This window comes from Anolis carolinensis, chromosome 3 (genome assembly GCF_035594765.1).
Source record: "Anolis carolinensis isolate JA03-04 chromosome 3, rAnoCar3.1.pri, whole genome shotgun sequence".
In the NCBI taxonomy this organism is placed as follows: Eukaryota; Metazoa; Chordata; class Lepidosauria; order Squamata; family Dactyloidae; genus Anolis; species Anolis carolinensis.
Window position 1 is genome coordinate 22,122,791 of NC_085843.1, and position 25,207 is coordinate 22,147,997.

The 25,207-nt window shown below is 37.4% G+C and overlaps 1 protein-coding gene across 4 annotated transcripts in view; it reads left to right on the forward strand.

Moving 5' to 3' along the window:
* arhgap42 (Rho GTPase activating protein 42) overlaps positions 1–25,207 on the forward strand; it is a 210,307-nt gene that overhangs the window by 168,282 nt on the left and 16,818 nt on the right. For all 4 annotated transcript variants that reach the window (XM_062977124.1, XM_003219305.4, XM_062977123.1 and 1 more), the window contains exons 11-18: positions 3,805–3,883; positions 5,746–5,785; positions 8,163–8,225; positions 9,550–9,624; positions 11,950–12,034; positions 13,422–13,480; positions 16,878–16,983; positions 23,503–23,662. In XM_062977124.1, coding sequence (XP_062833194.1) covers positions 3,805–3,883; positions 5,746–5,785; positions 8,163–8,225; positions 9,550–9,624; positions 11,950–12,034; positions 13,422–13,480; positions 16,878–16,983; positions 23,503–23,662 — 667 coding nt within the window. The remainder of the gene's footprint in view (positions 1–3,804; positions 3,884–5,745; positions 5,786–8,162; positions 8,226–9,549; positions 9,625–11,949; positions 12,035–13,421; positions 13,481–16,877; positions 16,984–23,502; positions 23,663–25,207) is intronic.

Below are 25,207 nucleotides of genomic sequence, written 5' to 3' on the forward strand. Positions count from 1 at the left end.
AATAAATATAAACAAAGGGACAAGGCAGGGATGCCCCTTATCCCCGCCCTTATTCATTCTGACAATAGAGGTCCTTCTGAACGCGATAAGGAATAACAAAGAATTAAAAGGCCTCCAAACAAAGAAATATAGTTACAAAACGCGGGCATACGCAGACGACTTGGTATGTCTAATCGAAGACCCAATTGACAAATTCGAAAAATAGTGGAAGGTAATTCAGAACTTCGGAGAAGTAGCAGGACTGAAAATAAACAGAGGGAAAACTAAAATATTAACAAAGAACATGTCACACACAAAAAAAGACAAACTGCAAAGGGTCACAGGCATAGAAGTTGTCAAGAAAATCAAATACCTAGGGATAGAACTAACCGAAAGCAACGCTCAACTATATAAAAACAACTATGAGAGGAAGTGGAGGGAGATAAAAGAAAAAATGAAGAAATGGAGATTCCTCCAGCTTTCACTTCTTGGGAAGATAGCAATAGTGAAGATGAAGATACTACCTGATGTAAACTTTCTATTCCAAAATTTACCAATTCTAAAAACAAAAAAGACTATAGCAGAATGGCATAGGGACATACAGAAATTCATATGGGAGGGTAAAAAAGCCAGAATAGGTTTCAAACAGTTAAAGGATCATGTGAAGAGAGGGGGGATGGGCTTACCTGACCTTCAACTATATTATGACGCAGCTGCCTTGACCTGGGTTAAAGACTGGACCACCCTAACTAAAAGGAAAACACTAGCATTAGAAGGTCAGGATCTAAGGAAAGGGTGGCACAGCTATCTGTGCAGAGAGAAATCCAGCAAAGAAAGAAATTTTAGAAACAATTTTTTAAGAGCAGCACTCATAGGAACCTGGGACAAATACAAAAGAAGATTCTATAAAAAGATACCAATGTGGTGCTCCCCTCTCGAAGCAGAACATATGAGAGAAATGCCAAGGGAGACATGGTTGACATATAGGCAAATATTAAAAGTAGAAAATCAGGAGGTTTGTCTTAAGTCATATGAAGAGATTAAGGGAATGGACCCCACAATGACTTGGCTAAACTATTGGCAAATAAAGGGAATCTTCCAAGAGGATAAGAGATTAGGTTTCGAACTAAAGGAAACATGCTGGGACAGACTACAAAAAATAGAAATTAAAACAACAAAAATATTATACCAACAATTATTAGCTTGGGACACAGAAGACGTGCAGGTAAAAACGGTAATGACTAAATGGGCTAGAGAGATCGGACGTACGATCATGTTTTCAGAGTGGGAGGAGATATGGAGGAAGAACCAAAAACTTATATATGCAACTGAACTGAGGGAGAATTGGTTCAAGGTTTTTTACAGATGGTACCTCACCCCGGAGAGGCTCGCGAAGTTCAGTAAAGGTAAAGGAGATGGGAAATGTTGGAAATGTCAGAAACATAACGGAGACTTTATGCATATGTGGTGGGGATGCAGAAAAATAAAAAAGTATTGGCAGGAAATAAAAAGAGAAATGGAGAAAATACTGCAAATCAAATTATATACAAAACCAGAATATTTCTTACTGGGTATGGTGGATTTTCAAACGGACTCCAATATGGAAAAACTTTTTGTATATATGGTAACAGCAGCCAGGATATGTATTGCCAAAGTATGGAAAACGCAAGAAATACCCTCAACAGAACAATGGATGCTGAAGTTAATTGACATCAAAAACATGGATTTATTGACACAAAAAGTATCACAGAACATTTCGCCAAAACACCGGACCGACTGGAGCAAACTTAGACAATACTTAGCAAGAAGTAACATAGAACTTCTGTGACTTCTGTTTTCAGGAATTCCTAGACTTCTGGGATAAACGGTAGCTTGCTGCAATATATTCAACATTCATAGGACGATGCATCAAGCAATGTAGAGGAGCTGGAAGTGGACAGGGTATTGGGTTTGTTTTTGTTTCCGTTTCTTTGTTTTTGTTTCTGTTTTTTCCACTTCTGTAATCATCTGTTTTTTTTTTTTACAATCTTGTGTACATGTTAAACTCATAAATAAAATATTTTAAAAAAAAGAAACCATGTGAAAGGACACAATAACAACAACAACACCTTAGAGGGCAAACTTTTTGCCTTGGCGTTGCATTGTGGGCCAGGCTGGAAGGGCTGGGCCAGAAGGGAGGGGGCTGGGCACACGCTGGATGGGGGGGGCAGGAGAAGGTGGGGCCAGGAGGGTCAGGGCAGGGCCCAGGTCATCCTCAAGTTGTTTTCCCAGAATAGGGATGGGGTTGTTTGCCCCATCCTTATGCTGGGAGGAAGGCGGGACACACGGCGGCTGCCCCAAACCTCCTCCTCCAATCCTCAGGCTATCCTCTTGGCATTATGCCAGGAGGAGGGTGAGACAGGAGACAGCTTAGAGTGCTCTGGAGAGTTCTCAGTTGCTGCGTGCCTTCCTTGAGCTGTCCTTATGCCAGAAGGAGAGCAAGACACACAGTGGCTAAGAGCACTTCAAAGGGCTCTCAGCTGCTATGTGCCATCCTCCCTCATATTTTTGGCCTGGTATGTCCTTTGGCCAAAGGACAGGGAGAATAAGGAGGGCCTGAGGTAAGTACCCAGGGAGTCACCTTCAGCCCTTGTGCCTTCATTTGCCCATGCCTGTCTTAGAGTCACCCCCGTGCCCTCCTGACTCTCCAATACGGTGTTCCCTCACTTCTTCATGGTTCACTTTCTGCGGATTCGTTGTTTCTCAGTTTTTCAATAAACTCTAAAAGACTATTATAAATCATAAAAAATACAATTTACAGCCTAAGGAAGGGAGGAAGGAGAAGCCGAAAAGAGAGAAAAGGAGCCCAAGCGACAACGGGAGGAGAAGGAGGCAATTTATCAACACACGATTGGTTGATAAAGACTTAAAATAGTGTATAACTACTAAAATAATGTATAAATATTAAAATAAATATAGTGTCCCTACTTTGCGGATTTTCACTTATTGCGGATGGTTATGGAACCTAACCCCCGCGATAAGTGAGGGAACACTGTACTTGTACAATGCAGTATTTCATCTGTAGACTACAGTGGCTCATGATTTTGGAGACTAAATATGGGGGGAAATGGAGCTGGACATCCATATACTTCCCTTTAAATGATTCATTCATTTATTCATATAGCCATATACCACACTTGCAACTTCTGGTCTACTCTTTTGTCCATGCACTGGGTTTTTCTCTCTAACTCAGCATGTTGCCCTCCCCCCTTTCTAAGTGCTTTTTTGGTCAGCTATTTTCAGTTTTAACAGTCCCTGGTCCCTAACTTGTTGATTAAGGGGGAGAGACCTCTATAAACAACCTATTATTCTCTCATGTTATGGTAAAAATTCCTTCATGATTGTTGAGAAATACATTTTCCATCAGTGATATAAAATGTTTTGTCTGTCTGAAGAGAAAGCTGAAATGAATGGGGATATTTTCATGACTATACTTGTCTTAACCAAAGTCATCATCTCTATATTTATTTTGAATTTGGTTTTCTTGAGAAGAACTTCTTGACACTGCAGCATATGTCTCCATTAAAATTCAAGTGTTTTTTATATATTTTTCTCTGCTGTTGTATTTAATTCACTCTACTTTTGGTCTCAGAGAAAACCACTTGGGAGTCTCTCATAATAAGAGAGCAAACAACCGGTATAGGAAAAAAAATATTCAGTTTAATTCTAGTACATAACAGTTTTTTATCTTCTCCATTTTGCAATGTCATCTTAAGATGAGTGTTCAAAAATTTTAAAAGTTAATAAACAGCATTCTCTTCTGTGTTTGTTTTCATTTTAAAATAGACATGGGATCATTACACTACAGGCTTTTTCCGAATCCAACAGAAAACTCTGGCTGGAAGCTATGGATGGAAAAGAACCAGTAAGGAAATTATGTCATGCAGTGTTGTTGTTGATTTCCATTTTCAGAACAAAGTATGATTCCACTTTTGAAACTACAATTGGCCCTCCACGTTTACAAGTTTTACTTTTGCCGATTTGGTTATTTACAGATTCGAGTAATATAATCTCTCTTGGAGTCAGTAGGTCCTCCACTATGACTCTGTGGTCACCTCTGTTGACCACAGGATCACACTGGACGATTTTGAGATTTCCAGACAGATGCTCTCAGTTTAAAAAAAAAAAGTGTTTTTTATTTGCAGTTTTTCATTTCCATAAGGTCCTTTGCCTCTAACCCCAGTGAATATGGACCACTGACTGTGGTTCCATTTAATGTGATTCTTTAAAAAAAATACAAATATACATTGTTATATCTGTGTGTAGCAATAAATATTCGATTTCCTCTTTGTTTGTGTATGGAAAGAGTTAAGGCTGAATAAAATGTAGGACTTGCAATGCATTCCAGATGTTGCTGGACTGCATCACCCCAAAGACCTAGCAAGCATGGTTGTTGCTGGAGAATGACTAATTGTAGTTTGGCAAAATCTCCTTCCATGGGCTAAATTATCCCTTAGTCTCATCTACAGTGGATCTGTTGAAATGAAGAAACTGAATAGTTAGAACAGGTTTAATATGCCTACTCTAGGTAGGGCTAACACTGAATTTAACCTAGAGAGCCAGAGATACATATAAAGGAATGGAAAGAGGAAGGCTATTTTGGGGCATAATCCAATGGCTTGTGGCAAACTCCCAGGTGCTGGGATTTTTCTTTAGGCCTGTTCAAGTCAAAAGAACATAATTGGATATAGCATAAAGTGTTTCTGTAAGGAGGATAATCTGCAGCACCCCACCATCCTCAAGTTAGAAAAGTACGTTTAAGCCTGCAGCTCCTTGTACTTTTCAGTCACCCTTGTGATGTACAAAAGAAATTATACATCTCATATTTATTCACAGTTCTTATACCTCACCCTTCCTCCAATGTTTTGCAAACATTCTTAAGAGAAATACCACTAAAATAAAAGTAAAACAATGTTGTTACAGTTGTAATGAAGTAGTAATTACAGTTATAACAAAAATACTATTATTGAAGAAACACGGATAGAAGGTAACAAGGAATCAGACCAATCAGCAAACAGGGTAGTTCTTGACCTAGGGTTTGAAATGTTCACACAATGGGGTGTATCATGCCTCTCCTAAAAGAGATAATGATAAATGGTATCTGCCACTGGATATCTCACTATCACTTTTTTAGCTTGGAAACAACAAAAATGGTATCTCCAGCAAGATCCTATCTCTATTTTGTATGAGAGCATGTTGATTAAATGTGTACTCAGTTGGGCTTACTTGTTTCTTAGAAAAATAACATGGAAAAGGGAAGAATGTTGTAAACTTAGCTAAAATGGCCAAAAAGTAGGAATCCTTTATCTGAAAGGTACTCGTATTGGAGGCCATTCAGTTTACTTGGAGAACATCACAGATGTATCAGATTAGATTGAAAGAGAAAATAAATGATTCTGTTTTCCTCATGATATTGTGACACTGGGTCAGAAGAAGAATATGTATGTGAAGAAGTGCTTCGTTAAACAAAAAAGCCACCTATAAGCTAGGAGGATTTTTACTTCAATAAATAAATAAATAAATAAATTTGGGTTGGTTTTTTAAAAAATATGACACAAATACCAGTGGGAAGGGTTCTTCATCCACAACCCACACTTGTGTTGTCTCCATAGTCTTGTATTGTTATATTATATTGTGCAACCCAAACATCTTGAAAGTTTGGAAAAATAACAGTGATAAACAAATATGAGCATGATGCAATTAACTTCTTTTCCCTTTCCTTTTTAGATTTATACTTTGCCAGCTATTATTAGCAAGAAAGAAGAAAGTAAGTTTACTTTTAATTATTTGATGATTTAAGTCTGAATTTTTGCCCAGTGTTCTTTATATAGAATCATGATTCTATATAGTCCCTTTCTTTGGATTACAGCTTTCAGAATTGCTCATCCACTATGGCAGAACTTCTCCAAGTTCTGGATATCTTACTGTAGAACTTTGTATCCCCATCCCTCCCTTTTACTGGCATTCATTTGCAGCTTTCAAAATTTGTTATAAATTATATTTTTATGCTGTATTCATATGTACATTTTTCTATATTCTGCTGAAAATGATGTAAATCTAACCTGTGGTTCCCAAAATTTAGTTCTCCAGGTGTTTGGTACTACAACTCCCTAAGGTCCCAGCAAGCATGGTCAATAGAAATATAGGAACAGAAATCTAAATGATTTGGAAAACCAAAGTTTGAGAAACATTGATCAAAACCTTTGAATAACAGTATCTGTAGAAGTGCCAGGCTCAAAATGTATGCTCATTGTTTTTCATAATGCAGAAAATATTTTAAGGGAAATTATGTTCACATTGTTCATGGCAGTGTGTCAGATATTTGTTAGTAGCAAACATGGTTTTATTGTTCATGTATTCTTGCTTCTCAGTATAAAATTATAGATCAGTTTGCAAGGTTAAAGTGCTAAAAGGTCCTCCCTCGTGACCAATTATTGCAATCATGTCAAGAACACTGTGTTTATATTTTGGTTTTCTTAAATATCCAGTTAGAAAAATTGTTGGCCGAGATAGCTTTAAACAATTCATAAAAAGTGCCTTATTGAAATAACTACACTAATTAAAAACAATAACGAAGGTTGTTTTCCTATCTGCCTATATACTTTTCGTGGTGATTGGTAACCTATTCTGTTTATGCCCTACTCTGAATGCACAAGCATGTCAAGTACAGTTTAGCCTGACATGTCACCTTTTCTAAATGGCTCATCATAATGTTATTATCCACCTACAACTGAAAATGTGGGCAATGATAATCTTACTGCATTATGTCATTGTTCTTCGTTTCATCATCAGTATGTTTGTATAATCTTCCAGACTTCCGAGATCAGTTTTAAAATATCCTGGCAGGGGGCATAAAGGAAAAGAAATGATGTGCACTGAAATCTATGGGATCTTAAGCACATTACACAGTGCCTTGCTCTCCAATATCTTAGAAATTCTTCTGCTGCAGGCCTTTAAAGGGGGACACTTCCAATTGTTGAAGTAGTCGAATAATAGTAAATATGGATTCACAAATTTATGATGTTGTATGACTGACTTATGACATAATAAATACTGAACAGGATGCTTCCCATTGCTTTTTCTTTCATGCCAGAAGGCCTTATTTCTTCTCATAAATTTACTTTATTTAATTTATATAGATTTCAATGCAAATGTTGTCAATATTGAGATAACTCGGGTTGCAATTTGGCATTCTGATTTGCTCGTTGAATTTTGACTAATATTGTGTCAGGACCCAGGCTACAGAACACCAATAACCATGCGCAGAGGCCGGATTCTATCTAATATCTTTATTAAAGGAATATATAAAGTCAATAAAAACAAGTGAAGAATATAGTTCAGAAGTAGACCTTTCAGGAAAGGTCAATTATAGTCCAGGAAAATAATGTCCAATATGTGATATTAGAGTCCAAAGTTATAATCCATTAACCGAAACACACACTTTGCCAAGCAATAGTGTGGGGAGATGACAAGGTCTTTTAGTCCATTGAAGCTTGACAACAAGGCTGGAAAACAAACTAGATTCTTGGCTAAACAAGACTTGATACGAGGCAACAAGAAGCAAGAACAAGGTCCGTGGTCAAACGTGAAACAAGGCAGGCTTGGAACTTGGTCAAGGAACTGGGGTTACGAAGTCCACACACGATCTCACTCCTCAAGCTGACGAGTTGACTCCGCAAGGTTTCCCTTGCGGCAAAACACCTAAATAGGGTCTCGTTTCCCGCCAGAAGAACACTTTCCCTGGAGAACGAGAAGTGAAACCCAACTCCGTCCAGATGCATGACTCCTTAGAATTTCCCAAGGGAAGCAGACCTAATCAGCTAATTGTTTGGCTGCGATTCTGAGGCTCCGGCGATTCGCCTCCCTAGCTCCTCTATCTCTATTATAATTGTCCTTTCGAGAAAACGGGGGAGAATTCTGCCCAAGGCTTGTTTGGCTGACTTCTTGAGGGCAAACATCCTCCAGGTGCAGGGGCTCCAATTCTGGCTGAACCGATGGAAATCCCATGTTTTCCTCTTCGTCTGCCACAATAGTACTAGGAACGGGACTACAAGGCCCATGAGACATCACATATTGCAACTTCTGCATATTATTTTTAATTATTTTGGCGGGATATAAATAAATTATTATTATTATTATTATAGTGTTCCTAAATGAAGCTGGCTTCAATTTCGTAAGAAAATGCATTCATGCTGTGGAAACGAGAGGTATGTATTGAAATGAAAGCTTGATGCTTTAGAAAAATACATTTTGTGGTGATATTAGGACATGGTGTGTCAGGCCCCAGTACCCGTGCCTTAAGACATTTCAGCAGACACATACTGGTAGACATTGGTATAACATGGCCCAAAATTTCAAAATGTGGTAGAGTAGGCACATACCCATGGAATGTGGAGCATGTTTGAGCTGTTTAAACCAGTGGTGCCCCTCCTGTGGTCCTTAAGAAACATAGACAGTGAGTGGGGTCAACATCTAGAGATACATGTGCAACCCATGTGCTAACATGGGTTGCATTGTTACTACCTATTTATCATATTTATTTTAACTTTGTCTGGAAGTAAAATCCCATTGCATTCAATATTGGACTTTTCTAATTTCCTAAATCCTGTTGAAATCAAGTGTGTAACCCAGTAAGATATAAGAGCATAGGAGAAATCAGTAATTACTAGTACTTCTGAAATACTTCTGAAATTTATATATTGTAATTTATATTGTATTTTAATCATTTTAATTGTCTTATGCATTGTTTTGATACTGATTTTGTTGGGCATCAAATTGCTGCCAATACTGTACTCCATTTTAAAAGACTGGTTTTAAATCCTGTGAACAACAGAAATCTAGCTAGAATACTGGTTTTGAGAACTCCATTTACTTCAGGAGAATGGTCTATTCAGTACTCCAAAGGGGGGACATTAGCACAATACAGGGACAAGATTTGAGGAGCAGTACTATAATTATACAGTAACTCACTACAACTGGATTGATTTGATCAAGAAATCCATAGTGCTGAGTCTGAAAGACTTGAGCAGGGCAGTTGATGTCTAGGTCTCTTGGAGGGCTATCATTCATAGGGTCACCATACTTATTTGATGACCAATAACAACAAAACACAATAAAAGAGGACAAAGCAACAATACTGAAGCGAAAAACCATTGATTTCTAAAAATTTGGCTTGACATTAAGGATTTCTACTCTGTTCAGGAGAAGATGCTCCCTATAAATGTGCCTATGTTGGCAGCTATGTATTCCAGTCCTGCTTGTGGCTTAATCCCATTCTACCCAACCCTTGTGTTTAGTAGCTTACTTCCAGAATGTGTATCAAAATTCAGCTCTCACAACCTTTTGTGTAAGCAGCAGAAAGAAGAGAGAGAAGTCAGAGAAGCAGATGTTGAACAATGAATGAGAAGTTGCTACAGAGGGGGAAATTGATATAGATATTTCAAATAAGGCCAATAAATGCATGAGCTGAGAAATATAAAGTGACATGCAGCGCAAAGCCTTGTTATTGTCTGTTCTTTTTTATCTTTGAAGGTATTACAATCTTGGGGTTGTACAGAATAGGTGGTGTGAATTCCAAAGTTCAGAAGCTGATGAATACCATATTTTGTAAGTGTACCTATGGGTCTTGTTTTTTGTAATTAATGCACTGAGAATTAACTGTATTCAAGTCCTCACATTTTAAAACAATAAAAGTAACCATTTAATGCATTATATACTAAATTAAGCAAAACCTCAGCCCCCAACTTTCTGTGCATCAAGTGAAATGTCAATGCAGAACTTCATTTTAGAGTCCATATGCTGCCCAGCAGTATTGCTGCCTTAAATGCAAACCATAAAATTCAAAATAACACATTCAGAATAGGTGCAATTATGCCATAAAAATCCACAAGAAGGAATTTATCCTTTTGTCCCCTCCTAAATACATAATAGGAAATCCTACTACCTTAGGGCCTAATCCTTGTCTTGGGCATTTGCAGCTCTTCTCAAGTTTTTGCTTTCTTTCTGAACTGGACTAGTAAGAGCATCCCCTTCTTAATAATAATAATAATAAAACTTTATTTATACCCCGCCACCATCTCCCCAGCGGGGACTCGGGGCGGCTTACATGGGGCCATGCCCAGAGCAAAACAATATAACAAGTATGAATACAACATAATATAGAGCAATAAACGATACAGTAAATAATAATATACAATATACACTACAACGCAAATCACAAAAAACAGTAAAAACAGGGCCGACCGCATGAATACAGAGATTAAAACTCGGGTGAGAAAGATAAGGGAATGGAGACCACGGGGAGCAGGGACATACGAAGGTGGAACCGTCTAGAGGAAAGATGTTGGAGAGGAACAAGAAGAAGAATAAAAACAGTTACTCTCCAAAAGCACAGCGGAAGAGCCATGTTTTTAAATCTTTTTTAAAAGCTAACAGAGTGGGAGCTTGCCTGATCTCAATGGGCAGTGAGTTCCATAGTCGAGGGGCCACAACAGAAAAGGCCCTCTCCCTAGTACCCACAAGGCGGGCTTGGGAAATAGGAATTGGCGTAAGGAGGGCCTCCCCAGATGATCGGAGAGATCGGGCAGGTTTATAGTGGGAGATACGGTCACGAAGGTAGGTGGGTCCCAAACCGTTTAGGGCTTTATAAGTGATGGTCTGCACCTTGAATTGGGACCGGAAGATGAACGGTAGCCAGTGGAGCTCTTTAAATAAGGGAGTAGATCTCTTATTTAAAGAGCTCCACTGGCTACTGTTGATATTCTGTTCCCAATTCAAGGTGCAGACCATCACTTATAAATTCTTGAGAATTTCTCCAAAACGGGGCTTAATCCAATTATTCATTGGGGTTACAAAACAGCTCTAGCTAGCATAAACTTGGTTGAGGAATGCTGGGAGCTTGGCAGCTTGGCAGCTTCAGGAAGGTTTTCCAACTTCCAAACATGCGTTAGAGGGGAACTTAGTAAAAACCTCAGTTGCATACAGAGGAAAAATAGAAAAGAGGTTTTCTGTTCTGCCCATTCACACAAGAGAAAACTATACAAAGTAGATAAAAGGAGATCAGTAACTATTCTAGCCACCGAATGAGAAATCCCTTCAGGCATAATCAAACTCTTTATTTCCATCTCAAATGCACTCACAAATACAGTGTTGAGGATTTAATTAGCTACTTACATGATTTAGGCATGGTGTAATCTAAAATACTGTATGAGCCATTGGAAAGCAGGCATTTTCACACATAATTGACTTTTTACTGATAAGCTCCAATTAACCTATAATCAGAAGATTTTATTTCCCTTTTAATTAGCATTTTAACACCTACTAAAGGTTCCAAGAAAAAGCACAGCAGGCATCCGTTTCAATTTTTAAATTTTTTTAGACCTTTCATGTGCTGTAATAGTATGATATATATGTAAGAGAAGACCTTTGATCAAAAAGTGGCAAGCAGGGATACAATCTAAGGGACAAAATCAGCCACAGCGGGAGGGGCTTCCACCCTTATCTTCTAATAGAGACTGTGGCTGGTACTGTCCATAAACATTTTATGAGTGATTTCCTTTGGCATCATAAGGAGGTTGGAATAGTCCCAGAGTGTCAAAACTCTTCTTAGGTGAGAACTTTTCCAGCCCTGCTAACCTCAAGTTGCTCTATCAAGAAATGTGAGGATTGCACTGAGGACCTTCAAGATATTTTAAAAAGTACTCTAATATTATAGCCAATTATATGTACTGTGCATATGCAGTCCTAAAAACTGAATGCCTCTGATAAACCACACATAATGCACAGGCTTCCATTAAAAATATCAGGAGAGTTATATTGGGCAGCATCACTTTGTAGCACATCCCATTCGTCTAATTTAGTACTTTATATGTAAAGCAATTGAGTCATGCCATAATGCAGTCTCTTTCAATCTCTTCCTCTCTCTTTTAATAGCTCCTAAATCTCCTCCTGACATGGACATTGATTTAGAAATTTGGGACAATAAAACTATTACAAGTGGACTAAAGAACTACCTCAGGTGAGTAAGGTGTGTGGATTGCAACTTTCAGATGCCCTGTCTGCTTATCCACATTTATACTTACATTTTTCAAGTCCCGTTGTAATGAATATAGCATTGTAAAAGAGGAAATAATCAGTAACCATTGATATAGGCAGCTGTTTGCCATTGTTATCAAGCACCTTAAAGCCCTCCATCTTTAAGGGACACGTTTAATTTGTAAGTCGATATCCAGTATTCCCAGCATTGAAGAGTAAATCTCTTTAATTGACTACTTTCTTTTTATAAGAACTGTGCAGCATGGTTTTCTAATTTGTTATTATCAAGCTGGGTAAACACAACTATGACTCCTCGCATACCCTTTATCATTCCTGTTATACAAATTGATGCTTTCCTGGGGGTTTGGAAAACCAAAGAAACATCTTCATTTAAAAACATGCTTAGAATTGCCAGTTAATTACTAAAATGAATTAAAAAATATTGGCAGTATGTTATACTTTACCACACCCTTTTATTTAGAAGGTTTAAGGGTCATTTTGATGTCCTTCCACGGGTCTCACACCTGCTATTATCCAAAACAAAAAGAGATATTGTTGTCTCTTCTGATCTTTTTTGATTTTTGATGTTTTGGAAAATTCTGCTCCAAGCCATTTTCCCATCAAAAATAGTGCTTGTTAGGCCAATTTTTAAATTCCTAGGATAAAGGAGGTTGATATGGGCCTGGGAGGTCAAAAACTGCACATGACACAAATGCATATATCGGCTTCATATAGCTTACAGGACGCACAATATCTACCCCTACTTTACAGGAAGCAGTTTGGATACCGTATATACGTGAGTATAAGCCGAGTTTTTCAGCCCTTTTTAGGGCTGAAAAAGTCCCCCTCAGCTTATACTCAAGTGTGGGTCCTGGCCGGCTTATATTCACATTGGCTTATACTCAAATACATTAATATCCTGATCCAGAACACTAGATATATTAGTTTACTATAGTGTAAAGTTGAAAAGTTTTTTAACATTCAGGCAAACATAGTTTAGTTTGAAGCCATAGTGCATGAAACACTTCCCTCCAATTTACCAGAAGTATATGAACCACAAGACTTCATTTAATCAAGAAGTGAGAAATAAGCATCCTTTTCCTTTTGTGATTTTAATGGAATGATTGTTTCTGTGGCAGAAGGTGGTTTTTGAAACTGATAGGCAAAATTGCTTTGTTCTTGTGCTATATATTTAAATTCAGTAGGGCATGGTAGGAAACCTTAATTTGTTCTCTCTCCTTCATTGGTGCTGTTTTTGTGTTACATCCCTATCCATTTAGGATGAGACATCAGTGAGAGAATAAGTTAGGTATTTTTAACAAAATTGTTCTAAGCAAGATAACCATTGTCTTCCATAACATTTTACCCAGGTGTCTTGCAGAGCCGTTGATGACTTTCAAGTTGCACAAGGATTTCATTGTTGCAGTTAGTAAGTAAAAATGCTGTGGAAAAGAGTCAAACTTGTATTCAGTATATACAAACAATACCCAACTTATGAACAAGATAGGTTCTGTAGGTTTGCTCTTAAGTTGAATTTGTTTATACAGTATATTGTATATATAAGCTTTGTATAGCATAGGGAAGGGTTAACACTCCTGTGGTGTTTGTTTTGTGGGCTGTGCCCCTGTTCAGATTATTTCACCTCACTTTTTGTCCCTGTGATAATTGGATTTTGAAAAATTTATCTTGTTATGGAAACAAGGATTGATGATAAAGCTTCAATAAAGACCCGCTTTCCCCATGATAAAACTTTCAGGAGTGAATTTCCCTGCCTAGGGAAATAGAGGTATATTTCTCTCACTTCCTATTGTCTCACAACTATTCTTAACTATAATAGTAGTTCTTATAAGTCGGATGTCTGATATATATCCTGGTCTAACTTGTATTCACTGGCTAAAGAGGTGCTAAAAGATGTCCCAACACCTTCAGGCATAGTCTTTCCCATGGACTGTATGTGGAGCTGTATCTGCAAAATACTTCGGAATTACAACTTCAGGAAGATTTCCCAAATAAGCCTATGTGTGTTTTGAGGTCTTTTGGGGGAGGCGTTTCACTCTGTTAAACCACCCTTACATATTGTGGGAACGGGCCAGGCCTTCTTAGAGTACATTATACTGTAGAAGTAATACAGTTTGACACCACTTTAACTGCCATGGCTCAATGCAATGGAATCCTGAGATTTGTATTTTGATGAGGCACTGGCACTCTCTGGCAAAGAAGACAAAGAACATGTAAAACTGCAACTCCAATGATTACATGTAACTGGTGCCAAATTCTAGAAGGTCTTTTCTTGAGAAGCTATATTGACTTACTCCATTCCATTCCAGCATTGTATTTCAGTTAGGTTGCTGTGAGTTTTCCAGGCTGTATGGGCAAAACATCAGGACAGAATGCTTCTGAAATATGGCCATACAGCCCGGAAAACTCACAGCAACCCAGTGATTCTGGCCATGAAAGCCTTCGACAACACATTGGATTTCAGTTGTTTCCATCTTAACATCACTTCATGTTTTTGTCTACTCTGTGTGTGTGTGTGTGTGTGTTCACTTCTCCCATTAATGTATAAATTAAACATGCATTAGTGGAGAACAGCAAAGAATATTGTGCCATTTTAAAATCTAATAAGGATAGACTTTGGTGGAAAGCAGCTCATTTAAGATGTCATAATACTGTTGTTGCTGCTGCGTCTTTGGAGATTTCTACAATAGGGGATAGTCAGTCATTCCATTATCCCCTTTCTATCACTAGAATAATGACTTTATCATTTTCACTAAATGTATTATTATTTTACCATGAAAAGTGTGACTGTGTCTCAGAGACAGAGGGAGAGAAATATTTTGTATAACTACAGCTTGTATGATTCCATACAATTGTGTCATGGCAGTTAAAGGGGTGACAAGCTACACTAATTCTAGACAGTAGATACACCCTCACTGGTGTCTCCCTATACGGTAACCCTATGTGAAAGAAGATATTTATTTAGCATAGGTCCTAGATTCCTACTTATATCCTGTTTGAATCTGAGTCCAATACAGTTCAAAGATAAAGGCCCTTTGGAGTTCTTTCTTATGATAGCTCAATTTCTGCAAATTATTATTTCTGAACACTGGCACAAATGAAATTTGATGGTAGAGTCAGGGTTTCACAGATGGGATGAGTTATTGGAATTCATTTCAACTTCTGGTGATTTTGACTATTGTACCTAGCTGTTTCTAGGCACAACCTAATTTCATTAGTCCCTGTGAAATTTCTTATATATAAATTTCTTATATATATATATATATATATATATATATATATATATATATATATATATATATATAATGCTCTAGTTGTGCATGAAAATTGTGGTGTAAGGCATGGATTTCACTTTTGGTTGTCAGTATTAACCACTGGCACCCCCAATGTTTAGAACTATTGCTACAGCAATAAATATGGAGTAAAAAAAAACCATTGTGCTTTGGAGCAAAAGTAGAGGCAATGGTCAAAGATCCCCCTGTTTAAAGTTAGTGCCGTGTAGGACTGAAATGTCAGCCCACTGTATTTCCCAAGTGAAACATGGAGCTGGAATAAGCCCTGAAACTAGGTGGATTAAAAAAAAAAACCTTTGCCAGAGGATCTGTAAGGCCTGGTACTATTTTTAGTCCAAGGTGTGCACAGCTCTGAGCAAGAGAAAGTTTATTCCAAGTATCAGTATGTTATAGAACTTCAGAGTTACACAGAGAACGACAAAGTGTGCATAAACAATATCTAATGCATACATGGCAACCATATCTGAGGGCTATGTGACCAGCACATAATGTATCCAGAGATTGGTTGTTGTTTAAGAGGATGTTCTCACAGTCTGGCACTGTATACAACCACAGCTTCTGGATGTTGCCTCTGGGTATATAATATTGCAGTTATGTTATAGCATAACACAAATGACAGAACTCAGTAAACAGTAGAGGCCATGGGGAGCAATTAGCTTTTCTCAAAATGGAATTGATCATGCTCACTAAAACAAATCAACATACAGGTGAATCTTATAATTCTTCTTTTATGCCAACATGTATATACAATACTCATCCCAAAATTGGCACTCTCTAGATATTTTGTGCGACAATTTCCATCATTGTCAATGGTCAATGGTTAGAGACAATGCAAGTTATAAACCTAAACATATGGTGAGCACCACTAGATAGGAAAGAGTGGGCAAATCTGGTTCTAATTCTGAATATTAACATATGGGGGGCATAGAAAAGACCTGTAGTTACATTTACATTTCTTTTGTTATTTTCTTCTATTTATAACATAGCAGCGCTTTATTTGCTTGTGAGATTGTTCTGTTGATTTCTGTTTTAAGGTACTTTTATCTTATCTGTTTCTTTTTAAAGATAAAGTCAGGAACTGCTGTGGTTTTTGTTTTGAATATGTTTTTGTGGTTTTTAACTGAATAGTTTTTAATACTTATTTGTATATTTTAAAATTGTATTGAAAGGCTTTTAATGTAAGCTGCTTTGAATCTGTGAGAGAAAAGGTGGGATGATGATAATAATAATAATAATAATAATAATAATAATAATAATAATAATAATAATAATAATAATAATAATAATAATAAATCATCTTGATTTTCTGCAGTTAAAACAGACAGGGTTCAAATACTTGAAATAACACATGGTATTGCATATTCATTTTCAGAAGCCTAATTTACTAAAATACTTTCTCTGTGAATGTGAAAACACCAGTTCCATGCATTTCTGGTACTGCAACTGTGTGTGTGTTGCTGTTATTTTTCTGCTCACAATTGTTCTTTGTTGTTATTGCTGCTGTTGTTTTAATAGAGTCTGATGATCAAAATTATAGAGTGGAAGCAGTCCATGCACTTGTACACAGACTGCCAGAGAAGAACCGAGAGATGCTGGACATCCTAATCAAGCACTTGGTCAAGTAAGAATTATTTTCTGTTTTGTTGGTTGTGGTAATGAATGCCAGAGGAAGGAAGATGGGATGCTGGGTAGCTTCTTCCTTACTTCTCCTAATTGCTTTGTATCAAAGAGATGAGAAAATGATGTGCCTCTCTACAGGGCTGCAAGCAAAGAATTGATGACTGGAAATGTGTTTTGTCACTGTACCTTTAGAGGTACTAAATGGTGTTGATTAAATCATTCCATTAATTAGAAGAGCCTTCTATTTCTGCCAGGGAATGATTCCACAGTAGGGGAAGCACAGGCGTTTGTTTGTCTAGTTGCTATTCCCCTGTTACTTTTTGTTCTGCAGTATAGCCTTTCCTATATGGTATTTTTTAAAAGCCCTGCCTAGAATATCATTCATGTCTTCAGGCCATAGTATTCACTTACTAAAACTTAGAGGTTTTATTCTATTAAAATACAGATTGTCTAGGTTATTTAAAATTCATGTAAATGTGTGGGTCAGCATGGTATAGTGCAGTGATGGCCAACCTATGACATGCGTGTCAGCACTGACACGCCTAGCCATTTTTACTGACACACTGCCACATGCAGATTGATTGGATGACTAATGTCTTTTGTGGCCAAATTTGGTGTGAGTTGGTCCAGTAGTTTTGTTGTTTACTCCATGGGAATTATGCACATTGTATATATATATATATATATGCAATGTGCATAATTCCCATGGAGTAAACAACAAAACTACTGGACCAACTCACACCAAATTTGGCCACAAAAGACATTAGTCATCCAATCAATCTGCATGTGGCAGTGTGTCAGTAAAAATGGCTAGGCGTGTCAGTGCTGACACGCATGTCATAGGTTGGCCATCACTGCACTATACCATGCTGACCCACACATTTACATGAATTTTAAATAACCTAGACAATCTGTATTTTAATAGAATAAAACCTCTAAGTTTTAGTAAGTGAATACTATGGCCTGAAGACATGAATGATATTCTAGGCAGGGCTTTTAAAAAATACCATATATATATATATATACACACACACACACACACACACACACACACACACATACACACACACACATACACATACACACACACACACACACACACACACTATTATATTATTATTATATTATTCATTATTCATGACTACATTGAAACTACAATAGAGGGAAATCAGCGTGGAAATTGCAAGAGGTACCATAGATTGTTGTACATGGAAATAATGGTAGTAAATAGTTTTTGATTTATTAAATACAGTTATATATTACAATTATATATTTTTGTTATTTAAACTATATATATTGTGAAATTATGGGTTTTTTCTTGAAGTGACACACCACCCAAGTCATGCTAGGTTTTTTGGTGAATTTTGACACACCAAGCGCAAAAGGTTGCCCATCATTGGTATAGTGGCTTAATGGTGGGGCTATGAAACTGGGAAACCAGTGTTGGATTCTTTGTTTAACTGTGGAAACCCACTGGGTGACCTTAGACAAGTCATATTCTCAGGCATAGAGAAAAGCAACGCCGGACACCCTCAAAGCAATTTTTCCCAAAGATCCTTACAGGTTTTCCTTCAGGTTGCTATTAGTTGGAAGGCACACAACAAGACTATCTGTGTGCGTGTTGTTTAGCTGACCTTGCCATAGCCCCAAGACTGTGAAGCATGGATTGGACACCTGAAAGTTTGAGTGTCCATCTTGGGGCTTTCTAGCCTGAAATTGTTTTGATGCCATCACTCTGCTTCCATCTTATATTAATTTTTGCTCTCAAAGATGTGCTAGGTCTTATTTTCAGGGGTTGTCTTATTTTTCCATGAAGAAGAATTCACATTTATTGTTGAACAAAAAAATGAACATTTATTATATACTGTACAGTAGTTGTCATCACAAACCAGCATAACCAGACAAACGGTGAATGCTATCAAGAATTTCTTGTTACTACCATTATTTCCATGTACAACACTCTATGGTATGTACATTTACCAATCCCACATACTCTGGTGTTCTGTTTAGTGGGCATGCTTCCAAACAAAAACTTTGCTAGGTCTTACTTTCAGGGGAGGCCTTATATTTAGCAATTCATCAAAACTTCTAGGTCTTATTTTTTGGGGATGTCTTATTTTCAAGGAAACAGGGTATTGATCTACTCACATTTGCAAAAACATACCAACATACATATTTATTCTGAGGATTTGACTTTGAAAGCTCTACTTGCTGTATCATCTTACTACAGTAAGGGAGGAGGGAATCACTCTGTAACTCATATCATTGTAATAAACGGAGACAGCAATCTGCAAATCGGCCATGTCCAAAATCTCACAATAACAATGAAAATAAGAAAGAGTGTTTCAGGAGACAGCAATTTTATTACTTATGGAATAAAGAATAGTGCCACATTTCCCTGCCTGATTATCTGAGCATATACCTGTTCATTATCCCAAGAGAAAAGTAGCATAGACTCAAATGAAAATTGGCTTTTTGTAAAGTTCCAAATTATAAGTATTCTAAAAAGCCATTTTCTACAACTTCTGAAAGAACGGGAGACTATGTCGTTCTGCTTCAAAATTTGCGCCTAATCATTCCATGTCATGATAATATGAAACTCCATTTTCTATTGTGGTGCTTAGAGATTCAATTTGTCACTAAGACTACCTAAGCAATTATCATTGTTGGGAATGATAAATGACATAGAAACTTTGGTATTCTTATTTCTGTATGGACCTTACCACTTCAAAATTCTTTTATCAATACCAAACTTAAAATTGTAACATTGCCTTTAAGTTATATAGAAAGCTATATGTGTGTGTGCCCCACTTTGGCAGGGATTAAGGACACAGGACCCCCATAAAAATGGAAAAATGCATATTTAAAAATATCATTTTTTAAACCCAAGAGAACATTTCTATAGGAATCTATGTCTCTGTTGTCAACATCTGCTGAAATAGACCATAAAGTTCCTCTTAAGGACCTAACAATTAATCAAATCTGCAAAATTTAAATTCCCAAATGTTGAGAGCCCACTGGAGTTCTATAATGGCATGACATTGATGGCTGCATAATTCTGGGAATTGTGGTCCAACATATCCAGAGAACTCTGTGAGGTGCAAGGCTAATTTAGGATGTGAAGAACTAACATATTGGATGGCACATTGAAATAAACTCTAAGAGAGTAACATTTTTTGAGAATTTGGGGTATCATGATCCTTTCTTTAACCTTCAGTCATAGATTCGGCTACTATGCTTTGAACCCGTTCAAGTCTCCACATGTTTTTAAAGGGCGGCACAAATGCAGGCTACTCCATTAATCAACACTGGATATAACTAAAGCATGCATGAGTGTGACCAAATTACCTCTTTCCATGGAAATGGGCAGCTGACACACTTAATCAAATTTGATACCAAGTACTTCTATCCTACAGAAGTCCTTCAAATATTGCTTGACTACTACTCCCATCAGCCCTAGCCATTGTAACCAGTGGTACAATTTATTTTATTTATTTATTTACAGTATTTATATTCTGCCCTTCTCACCCTGAAGGGGACTCAGGCAGATCACAATGTACACATACATGCCAAACATTCAATGCCATTAGACGTACAGACAGAGATGGAGACACAGGGGCAATTTAACATTTTTTTCCAGCTTCCAGGCTTCATCAGAGTATGCTCGATTCCGGCCACATGGGGAGCTACAATTTAACATTTGGAGAATCACATTGTTTATTCTAGTGAGCTCTGAGCCTGCCCACCACTTTTAGAAAAAAAATAAGAAAGTTGTTCTGAATATGTTGAAAGAGTCAAAGGACTTTATTGCATGACACTGCTGTTCCAATAGCAGTCATGAGCACTTTCATTATTGCATCTCTTTTCATTTGAGCAAGTGCCCCAATTCATCAATCTGTAACCCCACATGTGTACTTCCAGCAATAGTAATTTTTAAAGGTAAATCTTACTGTAAAATATTAAACAAATAGTTTGGGAATAGCAAAGGGGAGAAGAGGAGAATCTCACTCTTTAACAACACTTTAGTCCTGATATGCTGGCACAGAAGTGGAATGGCCTAAAGATGATGGGAACATGAAAACCTTTGACAACATGATGGGAACATTGTTGGATTGACAGCTGCTGATGGGCTTTGCCTGTTAATTGCCAGCAACAGGTAAATCATGGCAGGAGGAAGACCAGCAGTACCAGTTTGTCTGCGTCATATAACAAAATCTGTCCAGTTGTCTCCATTTTCCCTGTCAAGTTGGCTCCATTTTTGCAATGCTTTCCTCCCTATTTTTTTCTGTATCTCAATGCGGCACACATTCATTAAGTCAAAAGCCATGACAAAGATTTCTGCCACTTGAGACGTGTGAGTGGAAGGGAAGAAGATCAAGAGCCCCTCTTTGCAAAACCAAGAAAGTGCGTGTGTGTTTCCTCCAGATGACTTCCTCTAGTTGAGGATCTGAGTCATACCTGTATTGCTGCAGCCCCCATTTTCTTGTTAAGGCTATTTTAACCTGTTTCTGTTGCAATCGAAAATTGTGAGAGATTGTCAATTGAAGTAATTATTTGCGGCTGGCATCTCTTGCCACTTGATATTTTAAAATCTACTTGCTATTTATGAGAATAGATGAGCAGCATTTTTAGAGGCCTCCCTATAAATGAAGCACCAAATTCTTCCAACTGAAATTAAAATACCATGATTTATGGAAAGGTAGATTGGCCATGCCCTTTGAATGGCTTTATCCTTCCACCAAAATGTCAGTTTGACTTCATAATAAAATGCGAAGTATAACCTTATACTTACCTCTTTCTGACTGTGGCCCAGCTCTAATATCTATCTATTGGGCAGAACTTTTAAACTGATGTCCTGTCAAAATGGACTGAACCACCCATGCACATTTTTGCAAGAAAATTCCATGTGAAACATACAAAGCAGAATATGGTCTCCTTTCATCATTGTATGAGTTGGCCACACTATGCAGGAATCACAGTTTTTAAGGAAGTAGATTAAGACTGTAATTGGGTTTAATAAATTAATTTAAATCTACATATACATTCTATGGCATGTAGACCTTAGTTCATTCAGCAGATAGATGGATAGATAGATAGATAGATAGATAGATAGATAGATAGATAGATAGATAGATAGATAGGACTCATTCATATTGATTTCAGTTTTCATTCGGTGTCACCCTAGATTGAACACTAACATTTAGGAAATGCTGTATGGACACCAAGCATAAAGTACCTGCACACAATAACATCCTGTGAAAACTTACTGGCAGTGCATGGGGTGCAGACCCAAAATTGATAAGAACATCAGCCCCGGCCTTGTTTTACTCAACTGCTAAGTATGTCTGCCCTGTTTAGCACAAGTCTGTCCATGAAAACAGGTGAATATAGCACTGAATGAAATATGCAAAATAATCACAGGATGTCTCAGACCTACATCCGTTGATAAACTCTGTGAGCTATCTGGAATTTCCCCCCTAATGTGCGACGGGAAATTGCTGCTAACTGAGAGAAAGATAAGGTTGAACACTGAAAGCCATCCTCGGCATGGTTATCAGCCTCCTCCCAGTAGACTCAAATCAAGGAAAAGCTTCATGAGAACCACTACTCCTCTTAATGTTCCCCCAGCAACAGCAAGAATATCCCTCTGGGCAACTAAATCGGGAAACCCCAAATGGATGGCCACCCACAAGGGTCTGCCCCCAGGGGCAAACCAAGAATGGGCAACTTAGAAACCCCTGAACAGACACAGAAGTGGAGTGGGCAGATCAAAAGACAACCTGGCAAAATGGTACTACCTAAAAGAATCCTCCACTTTGTGCGACTGAAGCAGAACAATCAACTCTGCATCTGTATGCTTGTCCACAATGCCCTGCCTCATGCACAGAGGAAGAATTATTTGAGTTACAGGCAATGCAGTCGCTATTGCCCGTTTTTGGTCAAAAGATATTTAGCCACTTGTGCTCCCTCTATTTTATTGGTTTATACTTATTTATGCAATGCTTTTGACACATAATAAATAAATAAAGTTATGCATTGCCATCTTTAATTGCTCATGGCACTTCTAAGGAGGAAAAAAGTCCAGATCAATTTTAAGTTGTTTTTTTTTCCTGCTAAATTTGGAAGAATCCTTTTAGGAAAACACAGTTACTGTGTCATTTGTGCAATAGAATGTTCCTGGAGTTTATTCTTAATTGAAACTTATTTTACTCCATAAGTGAAGTTATCTGGGTTTCTTTTAAAAATAAAATGACATAGTAAGTTTTGATTATAAAACATGTTAAACCTTGGAGTTTCACTTAAAGTGAAATTTTTTGAAATAGCAAGAACTGTTTCCAGAAATCTTCCAGTAAATGTTGTTTGCCACAAGAGAACATTGTTTCCATCATCCTGGTGTATGTTATAAAATCAACATTACAAGTGGTTTCTTGAAATGTGAGTGGAAAGATAGAGACTTTATATAAAGTTAGTGGACAGTGTATAACTTGTTTAACTTTCTTTTCTTTTCACCATTTTGCAGAGTATCGTTACATAGTCAACAAAATCTCATGACCATATCCAACCTTGGAGTTATTTTTGGTCCCACGCTGATGAGAGCCCAAGAGGAAACAGTAGCTGCTATGATGAACATCAAGTTTCAAAATATTGTGGTTGAGATTCTCATTGAACATTACGAAAAGGTAGAACAGTGGAATCTTGTTAGCCATCCCAAAAGATAAAAACCCTATTGTAAAAAATAGCATTCCAACAGCTGGTACTTGACCTAGACCTCAGAGTCTCTGTTCCACAGCCTTGGTCCCATTCATGCCTGAGAAGGACAAGGCCATTGGCCTCCTCCTTAATTTTCTTGTTATTTTTATGTTAGGACATAACAATAATCTCATGAATACAGCAAAGAAAGAAAATAAGGAGTTTATACTAGCTCTCCAGATTCATTAAGCTATAGCTCCCATTAGTCCTATCATTTCAGTTCTAGATTGGAGCAGGATGATTAATAAAGATGCATGATCAGAGTATGATCGTATTAAAGGTTTGGTTTGGTTTTGTTTTTGTTTTTTAAAAACTTTGTTAACTTTCACTTTGTACTTTCATTATTGAGATCTATGCCAGGCATCAGAATGATGACACTATTAGCTCCCAGAAAATGGCAGTCATGCACCTGACTTCCCATTCCTTCTTTCTTGAGTCCAATAGTGTATGTCAGAATCAGGATGATTCTGCATTTCTCCTTTCACACTACATATTACATAGAAGCTGAGCAGATTCTGGCCTGGTTAGATGGAGACTTGCATGAGGGACAGCCAAGGAATACCATATGCTGTATTTCAGAGAAAGTAATGGCAAACCACCTTTCAGAATTCATTGCTTAAAAAGTACAATGAAATCCATGGACTCACCATAAGGCAACAGTCACATTGGTGTGTGTATCTTAGAGATGGGACTCAATTGTAAATGTGGAATTCATTCATGTTTCATATACATCCTGTACATATAGCCTGTACATGATGCATTATGCATTATTTTAAAGAATGTTTGCATGAAACAAAGTTTGTGTAGCTTGAAACATCAGAAAGCAAAAGTGGGCAGTTTTGGATACTGGAACATTTTGGGTTTTGGAATTCTGGATAAGGGGTGCGTAATCTGTGTCTATGTGTAATCTGTACGTAAGCATTATGGAAGGACAGGTAAATTCAGAATATCATGACCCTGGTAAATATTGACAGGGACTACTATTTAGTTGTTAGATGTATTAAACAGAAGAAATAGACCAAACCCCTGGAAATCTGTGGTACAGTAGAGTCTCACTTATCCAAAACTTGCTTATCCAACGTTCTGGGTTATCCAACACATTTTTGTAGTCAATGTTTTCAATACATTGTGATATTTTGGTGCTAAATTTGTAAATACAGTAATTACTACATAGCATTACTGCGTATTGAACTACTTTTTCTGCCAAATTTGTTGTATAACATGATGTTTTGGTGCTTAATTTGTAAAATCATAACCTAATTTGATGTTTAATAGGCTTTTCCTTAATATCTCATTATCCAACATATTCGCTTATCCAACATTCTGCTGGCCCTTTTATGTTGGATAAGTGAGACTCTACTGTACCACATTGGGATGACTATACACATCATAATCCACAACTCCTGTTTTAAATAGTTTGAAATTCACAACCCTCAAACAAAACTAATGTCTTCCTGCAGTCTAAAAATGGAATT